The 13,566-nt window shown below is 34.1% G+C and overlaps 1 protein-coding gene across 1 annotated transcript; it reads left to right on the top strand.

Moving 5' to 3' along the window:
• Positions 1–4,468: 4,468 nt before the first annotated feature.
• LOC138141210 (luciferin 4-monooxygenase-like) lies at positions 4,469–6,817 on the top strand. The gene is made up of 5 exons (XM_069061913.1): positions 4,469–4,671; positions 4,724–5,241; positions 5,291–5,450; positions 5,500–5,793; positions 5,845–6,817. Exons 1-5 carry the CDS (start codon positions 4,561–4,563, stop codon positions 6,367–6,369), a joined length of 1,608 nt encoding a protein of 535 aa, XP_068918014.1. The 5' UTR covers positions 4,469–4,560; the 3' UTR covers positions 6,370–6,817.
• Positions 6,818–13,566: the final 6,749 nt, after the last annotated feature.

Below are 13,566 nucleotides of genomic sequence, written 5' to 3'. Positions count from 1 at the left end.
AAAATAAATAAAGCCTCTATCATATGGGCCAAATGTTGAGTGCTGAAAACATCTACATATAAAATTAAAACAAAATAGTATATTATACACCAAGGTGAAGAAGTTCATGATTATAGCCAGAGCGCCAAGATTAGAGCCCGAGGCGTGCCGAGGGTTCTAAGGCGCGAAGGCTATAAGAGACTTCTTCACCGTGGTTTATATACTATTTTTTCCACTACTAGATACGTTAAAACCCTTTCGGATAATAATTATTAATAATAGTATGTTATACGCCAAGGTAGAGAAGACATTTTTTTAAGCCGAGGTAGTTTATTCCCCGAGAAGCGAAGCTTCGAGGGGGATAAAGAAGCGAGGCTTAAAATTGTCTTCTCTAGCGTGGTGTATATATTATTTTTTTCACTACTAGATCCGTTAAAACCCTTTCTAATAATAATTATTAATTAAATTTGTTTGTCCGATGCGACGATCCGACTTCTCATTTTTCAACGGTTGCTATGAAAATTGAAAATCGTCTGTCTACGTTAACCAATAAAATCAAAGAAAATCTTTCGTTGCTAGGTGACGGCTGTTCATTATTGACCTTGGTCAATAATTAAAATTATTATTAACCTTGGGAGAGAAATTCTACTTCTGGGGTCGGTTCGAGAGTCAATAATGAAGCCTTCTAAGACTAGTAGTGGAAAAAAGTTATTATAGTAGATGTTTCATCCTTTGGGACTTTTTTCACTTCTGAAGGTGCAAAAATTTACATTTATTTATATTACATATTCATTTTATTGGATCCACTTAATCCACTAGTGAACCTAAGTGTCTTGTATCTTACTGAAAATATGTAAACATCAAAATGTGTGTTAAAATCCTGCTTACAAAAACAACATTTTGTATTATCTTACACTTTTGATAAAAAATTGATAAAAAATTTGGAAATAACACTTACAACTGAGACACGAAAAAAATATTTCTTACATCGAGTTATCTTCCAAAAGATCAAACGATAATGGGAGACTACTCTAGTAATCTTTTGCACCAACTAATAATGCATCAATAATGCCTGCACCCATAGAAGTATCGTCTCTTTTGTTGAAATTCTTCAAAAACTCTAGGTGTCGAATAGGACCAAGCCTTTCTCCATTGCTGAAGAAACACTGAACAATGAAAATTTGTTGCTCTAAAGTGAACATATTGTAATAGCAATAATTAATAATGACAATTACCATTGTAATGACATTTGAATTAAATTTTTACGTGATGCCAACTGAAGTGTATTAATCATGACCATTTCGATTTTTTTTATTTTTGATCGCACGGTATCATCTCCATGGTAAAACGCTGAACGGAAGTCCTGTCGCATCCACCTTATTTACCTGATTTAACTCCACCTGACTTCTATTTATCTCAAAATTACAATCGATTTTGCTCAAAGAATGTATTTCGAGGAATCAACATTTCGAAATAAAGAGCGATCAAAGTTTCTAAGCTACCGTAGTACATTTATTTGTTTTAAACGTTTTGATATTTCGATTATATTTTATTTTAATTTATTCGCACATTTTTATTTGTATTTTTTATTTCTTATAATTCCAGTATTGAACCTTGACAATACTATATTAAAGAAGGAGTTTTATAAGGGTTGATTTGGCGCACGAGTCCCAAGTGTAGAAAACGACCCGTAGGGGAGTTTTGTATGGGACGAGTGCGCCAATGCCCTTATAAAACGAGTTTTTTATATTATTTTTTAGAATTTGCACCCTTGTTTTCATTTTTAACTGGGCTTCTTGAAAACCGGAGATATGGGATATATGACCACGACGATAAATGTCTTTTTGTTTTGGGTAGATGTAAAGAAATGTTCAAGTAGACGTCATGGACTCATGGCACATCGTTCCGTCTTTCATGGAAGACGTCATATTCGTGGTGCTTGTTGGTGTCCCGCTAGAAGAAGAGGATGAAGCACCAACAGTTTGTACAGTACTGAAAGAAGGCTTTGCTTTGGAAGCAGAAGAAATTGAAAAGTTTGTGGCAGAATGCGTTTCTGACAGTGAGAAACTGAGACGCGGACTATTTGTCACAGAACTACCTAAAACTCCAACTGGCTAGATTCTTAGAAGAAAAGCACAAAAGCGTGTTTGCAAAATGTTGAAGTTGAATTGAAACATATATTGAGAACTGATCATTCTGCAGTGCGTAGTCAGCATTGCGACACTGCATTTTTTACATACTCGTATTGTAATGTTTCTACGTTGTGGGATCATCCTGGTTACGCTATTCCTTGGATAGGATTTTGGCGAAAAAATACGAAACAAACAATTATGAGAAAAGATGAAAATAAACACCCTATTTTTTAACCCCCTAACTTGACTAAAATGAACAATCAGCTCTGTTACGTCCTAAACTGGTTACATTAGCCAATCGCGATAGCCTTCCGATATTTTTAGATTTTTTTTTATGTAGGTATTTGTTTTCTACGATAACTTTCAATGTCTAAAGGGGGGAATACACGAGCAAACATGTCTTTCATACATGCACGCGTGTACATGTTTGTCAAAATCAGCGTCAAACACTACTGACCTACACACGATCAAACATGTTTTAAGACATCATAGTCTGGATATTAATCAACCTGTTCACACGTTTTCTTTGCTGCCGAGTAAAACGATGTCTGAAGAATTGTGTTTGATGGCAGTGGCGTGCGCTATTACCATAGTTAAACAAAAATACTGGAAAAATAAAAACCGTCGTAAAAAATGGTGTAAGGATTGACTTTTAAACGGGAACAATTATCTCATGGAAACCTACTGGAAGAGTTAAGACTTGCCCCATTACACCATCTAAAATCAGGAACCTCTATAGCAGTGTGTGAGCGGTACGACGTACTGCCCTGAATAAGTCTGTGGCAAACAGGTGCGTTTGGAAAACACACGGTCAATCATGTACGTGCATACATCAACGCACGGACTTGTTTTCAGGCAAAGCCAGGTTAAGAAGTTTGACGGACTTTTTGTATGCGCGTACATGTTTGAGGCGTTTTCGGGCCAACACACGGACGTTCATGTTTGACAAACATGTACGCGCGTACATGTATGAAAGACATGTTTGATCGTGTGTTCCCCCTTTAAGATTATATTTTTGTTAGGACCAGACGGAATGTACGTACTGTCGCGAGCAATAAATTTTGGTCGTCAATGTCATTTCAAAATTTGGTTAGATTATCACAAATTTAAAAAATTTCCCTGCCTGATTATGCTCACGTCAACAAAGTGTCAAAAAATTGAGAAATTACGTCGAAGAATGACCTTGATGACCAAAATTTATTGCTCGCGACTGTACATAATTTGTTGTTGGATTACAAATTTGAAAATGATAATAAATTACTGACTATGCAATTGTAATTGCGCATCAAGAAAACAACAGAAATTAAAAAAAACAAATTTACATTATTTTAAATCCTAAATTGGGCTTGAAACGCTTTTACGTAAATACTCGTAGGTTCCAAGTGTTTGACCTTTGGAAGGCAATGCACTTGCAACTTTGTTTCAAATTTCCAAAACCGTCCTAATTAGTTTGTAATCTTCATTCTCTTTATCTCTCTCTCTCTCTCTCTTACACATTTAATTTCCACGAAATTAATGATGTTAGGTGCTGTGTATTACCATTTTCTTTGTGTTTTCTACCAAGTCTGTTTCTATTTTGTTTTATTACCTTTCTAACTGCAAGTTTTTGATATTTTTTACTTCTAATTTGCAATTCTCGCCCTTAGATTACACATTTCTAAAAAGTCACTTAATCTAGTGCATATTAATTTGGTGTTTTTCAATTTGAAATTTGCTAATATCAAATTCATCAATTCAATTATCCCCTGATTTTAACTGGAATTCTCAAAAATGTCTCAAATGCTGCAATAAAACATATGGAGTCGAGTCTAGGACACTAACGGAAGCAACGACGAAAAAGATCCAAGCATTTGAGATGTGACTTTACAGAAGAATACTGAGGGCATCGTGGACAGAGGATGTAACTAATGCTAAGATCTTCACAAGAATGTCAAAAGAAAAAGAAATCCTCAATACAATCAACTTTAATATCTAGGCCACGCGAAATGAAAACAGTTACGATCTCTTGCGGTACAAATTATAAGGAAAAGTAAAAGTAAAGAGAAGCTTCGGAAAGAGAAGAATTTCATGGCTGAAAAACTTAAGAACTTGGTTTTCCATGACAACCACAGAACTCTTCCGAGGGGCGTAAATAGAGCTAGATTAGCCAATTTCATCGCCAAGGTCTACGGTATGCTTAAGAATAAGCATTTGCTTATATTATATATTTGTCTTTTTCTATCTAATAGAATCCATGTATTTCTATCTCTCACTAATACCAGTAAAGTGCTAATGGTTTATGGTTTATGCATATGACCCATTATCTGCATTATCGTTGTCATATATAATACGAGTATAGGTCTTCAGATAACCATTTAGGTATATTGAGTTGTAAAGACTGGTACAACTTGCATTCATTAATTATAATTTGAACTCAAAGTTGTAGCATCCTCCGAATAGCATTTTCAAAATGGCGGACAAGATACTGCACGGCCCAAAAAATAATTCGTATGTAGAAATGACCAGCTTGGGCGAATTTTTCTTTAATCAAGCCGAGAGATACGGAAATAATATTTGCCAGGTATGTACCAATTTTTACGAACATAAATTGATTTGCATTCAAATGTTTTTAGGTAGACGCTAATATAAACAAATCTGAGACATATTCCAGTGTAAAACTTCGAAGTGTTAGACTTGCTATAGCACTGCAACACAGAGGAGTCACATCGAAAGATGTTGTACTGTCTTGCTCAAAAAACACTCTTGACAACGCCATTCCAATAATAGCTTCTCTCTATTTGGGCGCTAAAGTGATAAGCTTGGATCCTAGTCTGGGTACCAAGAATTCAAAATATTTAGTGGGTCTGGTATGCCCGAGAATAATTTTTGTCGAAGAGGTGTCTGTGGATATGATCGAGGGCAGTCTCGACGAAAGCAATGTAAACCCCGAGATAATTGTTTTGGGTAATTCTGACAAATATGCGAAATTTTCCGATCTGACAAGTCCCAAAGAAGATGAAGACAAATTTAGACCGGTCAAGGTAGACGTTCACGATACTGCAGTGATGTTGTACAGCAGTGGTACCACCGGTCTCCCGAAAGCAATCTGTCACAGTCATTACAGTTTCTTGCAGTCGGTATATTTGAGGAAGTAAGTGCTCCAGACAACCTGGGTCAGAAATTGACAGTTTTGCGTTCAGGAACTTTGGTTATGATGTCACTTCTATCTTGCATTTTACCACATTTTATTGGATCACGGGGATGGTAATATTATGTTGTACGTTTCTGGATGGTGGTGCTAGAGTGTTTTGTGATGATATGGACGGCGAAACTATCTTGAGAATAATACAGGACTACAAGGTAAACCTGAAAAGAATACAAATAAGTATTATTTTAACTTGTCCAATAGTTGGCAGTTGTGTTCATGGCTGCTTTTCATACGTACAAACTTACAAGAATTAATAAGAGCAAAGTAGTAAAATATGATACTTCTTCCTTGCACTACATAATAACAGGTGGTACTGCAATAACTGCGGAACAATCAAGGCGGTTGAAGGCTTTGTTTCCAAATGTACAAATAATCTTTGTGTATGGCATGACAGAAATAGGTCGAATCTCTGAGTTTTACCCCGAAACAGACAGAGATTTTATGAGTTCTAAACTGAGATCTTGTGGAAGGGTAGCCCCAGAAACCAGTCTTAAGGTAGGTACAGTTGTAAAAATGATATCTGCAGGTATAAACGTTCTATTCAAGATTGTCAATCCTGAGACAGACGAGACACTAGGTCCGAACCACGTGGGTGAAATACGTGTTAAAAGTCCAAGTATGATGACCGGATACTACAATCTCGACAGTTCGCAGTATTTCGATAACGACTCCTTCTTGAAAACAGGAGATTTGGGTTATTATGACGACGATAAATGCCTGTACGTTGTGGGGAGATTGAAAGAAATGTTTAAGTACAAGTCGTGGCACATCGTTCCATCTTCAGTGGAAAGTGTCGTACTGGAACATCCTGCCGTGAAAGAAGCGGTGGTTGTTGGTGTTCCTCGAGAAGAAGAGGGTGAAGTACCCGCAGCTTGTGTAGTACTGAAAGAGGGTTTCAGTGCAGGGAAAGATGAAATTGAAGAGTTTGTGGCAGAACGAGTTTCTGACAGGGAAAAATTGAGAGCGGGCGTTGTGTTTGTCACGAAATTGCCTAAAACTCCCACCGGAAAGGTGATCAGAAAGGACGTACAAGAGTGGGTTGTTAAAGTGCTAAATGATTTAAACAATTAAAGTTTCAGATTAAATGAATGTATGAAATATATCTGTTTTAGTTTTAGTCTACCCTATCAACTAACAAAGATAGAAAGGGGTCTGCAATATGTCTTTTAGATGTTTCTCGTCGCATCCACTACTTTTACAATTCTATAAATGATTAATTTTCTTGTTTAATAAATTCAACGGAATTAACAGATAACAAGATACAGTCGAATGCAAAAAAAGTAGACAAAAACAGTTTCCTGTAATTGTTTTTCCTCCACAGACCATCAACAGAATTAAGACTTTCAAAACCCGTATAAAACATGAGAGACACTGACAACACTAGCGCTGCTCTAGCGTTAGGCCAAACTAAATTACGGAATTTACTCGTTAATCCGATCGGGAATTTCCGTTTAAAAAGAAGATTGATTTGAATATTAATTAATAATGTCATCAGAAATTTTGAATTTTCTAATTTCTGTCAAGGTTTAGTCAATAAATTTTATAAATTGTTCTACAAAATAAATTACTCCAAACCAGTATGTTGAGATAATTTTTTGTTATCTTTTTATTTGGTAAGTTATCTTTTTCTTTTTGAAAAAGTACGAAATATGGTTTTTCAGATCGCAATTTTTATTTTATTTATTTGGATATGGGAAAAATTAAACATAGGTAAATGCTTTGTAAACAACAAGATCGGCGATAAAAAATAAACATTTTAAACTTCCAAAATTAGAAGAACAAAGGAAACGATGGATAGAAGCTTTAGATAAGTGTTGCACCACCCTTCAAAACAGATAATGCCTTTATTTGCGAGAAATATTTTAGCAACAATTTCTTTACTCAAAAAACAAAACTCTGCCGTCGATTTTTCTTCGTGAAGACAAACAAACTTCAATAAACAATGTTAGACCAACTGAAGAAATTGAAAATTATACGATTACTGAAAATCCCACTGTAGATTAGATAGATAATCTAATCCTTCCTGTTATGCCCAAGGCCCAAAATAGACACCCAACAAAATCTTCTATAGTTCATTTTTTAATGCTGTAGAAAAAGTCAGGCAACCCAATATACAGTCATCAAGGCTGCCTAGATACCTTAAATTCATTTATAATTGATATGGATCCACGATGCCGCTAAAAATTCTGTTTGTCAAAATCTCCGTCAGTCTGACAAGGTTTTGACATTCGATAAAAAAATTTAATTGAAATGAGAAAACGTGTTTAATAATGTGTTTAATCTAGAATTCATGAATAAAAACGCAGTAAGTTAGTAAATAGAAACAAGAAATAACGATCACTCAGACATATTATGGATTTAAAAAATCAACTCTCATCTTCGAATTCTTCCGGTTAATCCGAATCGTCATCAGACTCTCCAAGGTGTATAATCAGTGGTTCCACGGTCACTTCAATACGCACATTCAATTCCCACATCTGCTCTTCTTTAGTTTAACCGTATCCCTAACCTTAAGTTCCGCATGTTCATCACAGACATGTTTGTAAATGTTCAAAATCATGTTTTTTCGAATATGGATAAGGCCGACTTACTTTTTCGTTGAACATAATTTGTTCTGTGCAGCCCGTCGATAATTAAGTATAAAAACCCTTGACCAAACTAGCCTTTAAATTAATACCTAATTGACAGTGACACGATTTGACATTCATGCATTTATTGCGGCATATGGCTTCATGGATTGAAGTAATTTACAAAATTGAAATAGGAATCTAGTGAACTATTGAAAGTGTATATTTGGCTGCCTGACTTTTTCTACAGCATTAAAAAATGAACTATAGTGTGTTGCAAGTACTTGAATGCAAGAAAGTTAGTAGTCTTACTTCAAAAGGTAGAAACATTTACATATTAAATGGACCGATATCAGCGAAAAACAATTTCAAAATTAAAAAATCTCTGCACGATTCTAAAATTATCTCCAGAAATTTTAAAAGTTTAACGCAAAATCAAATTATTGAACTAGATCTACCCTTCAATTCAGTTTCACTCGCCTTTTAAACTAGCCCACTCATGCCCAAAAAATTCCAATTTACACACAAACTCGTTTAATGAACTACTAATTTGTTGTATATGTTAGAATTTGTATAAAATGTTTAATACTTAATTAGTCGTTTTTATTTTTTTTAAATAAGTATGTATCAATTTAAATCAAATTGAAAAAAAAATAGGCAACTAGGTATACAGAAACTAGTCAGATATGCAACTTGTTATACATTAGTTTGGCCTAACGCTCGGGCAGCGCCACTTGAGCGCGTCCCCGAAAATGTAATCCCACTTGACAGTCTTACTATAGTTTAATTGTCTGTGTTTTCCTCAAAATGTTATTGTATAAATGTGACTTTTCTAATACCGACAACTTCTTCTCACTTTTTTTGCATTCGGCTAGGCAACCAAGAATATAGTCGTAGTCAGCTGCCAACCAAAATTGAAAAACTGGAAGACTGGACCAAGCAGCCGAAAACTTCTTGTCTACTTTTTTTTTGCATTCGACTGTATGTCAAACTTCTATCAAGTTAGGATTTACGTATATGTATGCAACACAATATACGTTATATTATATTATAATGTACCGAGCGATCATTTAAAAAATAAATCGAGTTTGCTTTGGAGCCTATGCTATAGCATGGGTTGCCATAGGTGACACGCCGACTCGATTTATTTTTTAATTGATCGCACCGTATTATTGTGGAATCAGGCGATTCAAAATCAAAGAAATTCCTTTTCGAGAGGATTTCCCTTGCCATTCAACGTGAAAGCGCTGCAAGCATTCGGGGCACTTTTCCAGATTCCGCAAATTATCGGAAATTTTTGTATTATAAAACAAAAATGTTATGTAATTATATTATTAATAAATCCTGGTGTTTGTTCATTTCTCTCTTTGTCTATGTAGTGCGATTTGATATTATTTTGTCATTATTTAACACAGAGATGAAAGATAACAGAGTCGTAGTGATTGAGATTTCGACTTTGTTAGTAAATTAGTAATGTCGGTTAACATGTTACATACAGGATGTATCCGAATTCGACCGACAAACTTTCATGGCAGATTCTATGATTAAAAATAAGCATAAAGCTCTGAATACATATGGGGTCAAAAATGCTTAGTTTGCGAGATAATCGACTAAAAAGTTCTATCAGCAACAAAAGGAATCGGGTGGAATTTTTTGATGAAACGTACAAAAATAAAAAGGAGCTATGTACAATTTACAAAAATTGTCAAAATTTCGCCGCCTTGTTCAATGCACAGATAACTCCATAAAATCCAAGCAATTCAGATCGTAATTGTTTTTATGTTTTTGTTGATTATCTCTCAAACTAAGGGTTTTTGACCCCATATGTATTAAGAGTTTTATGCTTATTTTTGATCATAGAATCTGCCCTGAAAGTTTGTCGGTCGAATTCGGATACACCCTGTAGGTATACAATGTGATTTTGAAGGTTGTGCAGATATTTTAACCTGAAGTAGTAAGTCTTAAAAGAAGGCAAAATAACCCAACTTTCCTTATACAAATGTTAATGGTTTACAACAGAATCAAAGGAATCACTTTGTTTCGGAACCGCTGAAAAATTTCAAATTTGGCGGGCAGTTTTGACGGCCTAAACAACAAAGTACCGGGTGATCAAGAAGGACTGTTTAAGTTGGCAGTACAATTAAGACATTTTTTTAATTCGGTTATTTATAACACTGCAACTGGATATGTTTTGTTGGTTTATTTTACAAATATCTGATATAGGTATAGCATTAACAACGACAAGCCACCAACAACCGGAAGTTACTCCTGTTATACGATTTAAAATACGATCTAGTGTTACCAACTTAAACAGTCCTTCTTGATCACCCCGTACAAAAGCTGTAATTGTAGTAAAAGCATAAAATGAAAAATTAATGCAAGCTTCAGCACCACGTGCCCAAAAAAACAGAACTCGATTCAGAATGCCTCTGTTTTAAACGTAATGAGGCGGTACTCCATCATGAAGGTACCACTTTTCTCGTCGAATAGCTACAGGAATTTTCTCGAGTAATCCTAACCCACACGTTAATTGAAAATGATTGCTCGAAGTGACGCTTTTGGATTTCGTAACTGTAACTAAAATGTGATCTTCTCATCACGTTTATTCATTTCGAAACGCCCGAAATCGCGAAGATGCTGCACAACGTTTACAAGGTTCAGACATTGGGAGCTTTGAGGAAACCTTTCACGGTAGATTTCCCGTGCTAGCTCTGAATGTCCACGGATTTTGCAACAGATTTCATTCAGTGGCTCTCAAACTTTTTTTAAATTTTAGCCCCTTTTTTAGAAAAACATCAATATTTCTATAAGGCATTATTGGCTCAATTGGCACCTTTTGCGGGGTTCTATCACAGGTTAAGAGATATCTGCACAACTTTCAAAATCACCCTGTATAATAAGTTGGATGACAAACATGATGTAATCTGCAGTCATTTATCTTTCAGAGTATCTTTTAGGAGGTTATAAAGTTAAGTATTACCCATTTATCACTAAAAATAGAATTTTTTAATAAACATAGTAGACTACGTCCACTGATAGAATGCATTTTTTAAATATCCTTAGATAACAAAATCCCCAAACCATAACATTAAAATATTAAGAAAGTATCATAGATTGTGTTGGTAATATCTTGAAGTATTCGCGCCACTGATTCTCATTGGTTGTTATGAAACCCACGCGAAAAATAAATTATATGACATTTCAAATTTGAAATTGTCAGTTCTGTGAAAGTGGTTTAAGCATTTAGATTTGCGATTTTTCATCTTTAGAGCTTTGTTTTGCGATTCTCTGGTTTTAAAAGTTATTAGTTTTGATCGTGTTGCTGTTTTAATCTGTTCCGTTGCGATTTTTTGTTGATTTTTTTAAATTTGTGAAGTGAGTGCGTGCCTCAAGAATCTAATTACAAACATCGAAAATGATACAGAGGTAATTTTTGTTCATGCATTAAATAGGAGTACATATTAAATAATCTCTTGCTTGTGTTTAGCCATTTCCGAAAAAAGCTGGATATTTTAATTTCAGTAGCCAGCTTTTTCGGAAATTCGAAAATGTATTGTGGGTTGCATTTTTTATTCCGTCGGGCACATTATTACTCGTGAAATACCCTGTATTAATAAAACCTAATACCGGGTGTATTATGAAAAACCTTTGGTGCTATAACTTCCTTATTTTTTATCCGATTTTAACAAATGATACGTCAAACAAAATCGTTTTAGAAACACTATAGCCCGACATGCTATGATTTTTTTTTAACATTATATTTTTTGACAGACCGCAGCTAACTTTGTTTTTTTAAGTTGCACTGTATATTTTTTTATCTTTATTCTGATAGATGTTTATCTTCTGAATACACAAACATTAAAATAAAAAATCAAAAATTTGTTTTTAATAAAAAAAATTGAATTTACAAAAATCAAGTAACCATAACTTTACTATAACAAATGTTTGAAATTACCTCCATTCTCTCTAAGACACATTCGACACCTTCCACTGACGCCCATTGCGGCGTTTAATAAAAATTCTGGTGGTATTTGTTCACATACTGCTACGATTCTTTTTAGTAAATCATCTCTGTTATTGGCCGGAGTCAAATAGACATTGTCTTGAATGTCCCTATAGCTCTCTTAGTCACTTTGCAAAATTAGAATGTACTTTTATTACTGTTTAATGTAACTGCTTGATTTAAAAAAAATACATCATTTTTTGATTTCTTCTTTTTGTTTCTATGCATGAGCATGTTTGTTTACATTTCCATATTTAAAATAAAAATCTCTATAAAACTGAGCAAAAAAAGTTAACAGTGCCATTTGAAAAAAAAAGTTGACTATCATTTGTCAAAAACAGAACTCAAGAACAAATATTGGATCAATTCAAATTGTAGCCCATTTAAAACGATTTTGTTTGACATATCATTTATTAAAATCGGATAAAAAATAAGGAAGTTATAGCACCAAAGGTTTTTCATAATACACCCGGTATATTACTCCTACTGTACTGAAGTTTTCTTTCGTCTTTCGTCTTTCCTAAGTGCAAACATGCAGAATAATAATAAAACATCACGTGTAAACCTGCTCTTTCCATTTTTAAAACTTCGCGCCGGATCTATTTGTTGTAGCGTAGAGTGAACATTTTTAGTAACATTTATGTCAAGCAATCTATGAGTGGACAGAGTTTACGTCCTAAATTGGTTACATTAGCCAATCGCGATAGCCTTCCGATATTTTTAGATTTTTTTTTATATAGGCATTTGTTTTCTACGATAACTTTCAGTGTCTAAGATTATATTTTTCTACAACCATCAAAAAACGTGACATTTATGCATCGTTATCAATATAACTATTTTAGCCATCCAAGGAAACTTTTTGACGAATATTTTAGTATCCAAGGAAAATTTTACAAAAATTAAAAAATTCAAAAATTTAAAAATGCGGTTTTAGAAAAAATAGTGTTTGTATTTCGTGCGAAAGATGATTGTTTTGTTGGCGCGTTCGAATGAGTTTGAAGTCTCGACCTGACCGTCTCGACCAAAAACTCATTCTCATGCCCCAACAAAAAACAATCATTTTGCGCACATAATACAAAAATAACTATTTTGTTAGGACCAGACGGAATGTACATAATTTGTTGTTGGATTACAAATTTGAAAATGATAATAAATTACTGACTCTATACAATTGTAATTGTGTATCAAGAAAACAAACAGAAATTAAAAAAAAACAAATTTACATTATTTTAAATCCTAAATTGGGCTTGAAACGCTTTTACGTAAATACTCGTAGGTTCCAAGTGTTTGACCTTGGAAGGCAATGCACTTGCAACTTTGTTGATCTGCTACTTCTACGTGTTGTTTTACTTTTGTTTCAATTTTCCAAAACCGTCCTAATTAGTTTGTAATCTTCATTCTCTTTATCTCTCTCTCTTACACATTTCATTTCCACGAAATTAATGATGTTAGGTGCTATGTATTACCATTTTCTTTGTGTTTTCTACCAAGTCTGTTTCTATTTTGTTTTATTACCTTTCTAACTATAATGTATTCCAACTTTAAAAAAACGATGCTTGGCCATGACAATCTGACAGATTTCATCCTGTATATCTGAATAAAAGTTTGGTTAGGAATTTTGAAAATTTTGAAGTCACAGTGTTGCCATACTTATGTTCCGCTATTTTGCGAAACTGTGTTAAAAGAAATTAATAAAGA

This window comes from Tenebrio molitor, chromosome 1 (genome assembly GCF_963966145.1).
Source record: "Tenebrio molitor chromosome 1, icTenMoli1.1, whole genome shotgun sequence".
Lineage (NCBI taxonomy): Eukaryota > Metazoa > Arthropoda > Insecta > Coleoptera > Tenebrionidae > Tenebrio > Tenebrio molitor.
This window is presented reverse-complemented; position numbering and strand designations above follow the sequence as displayed.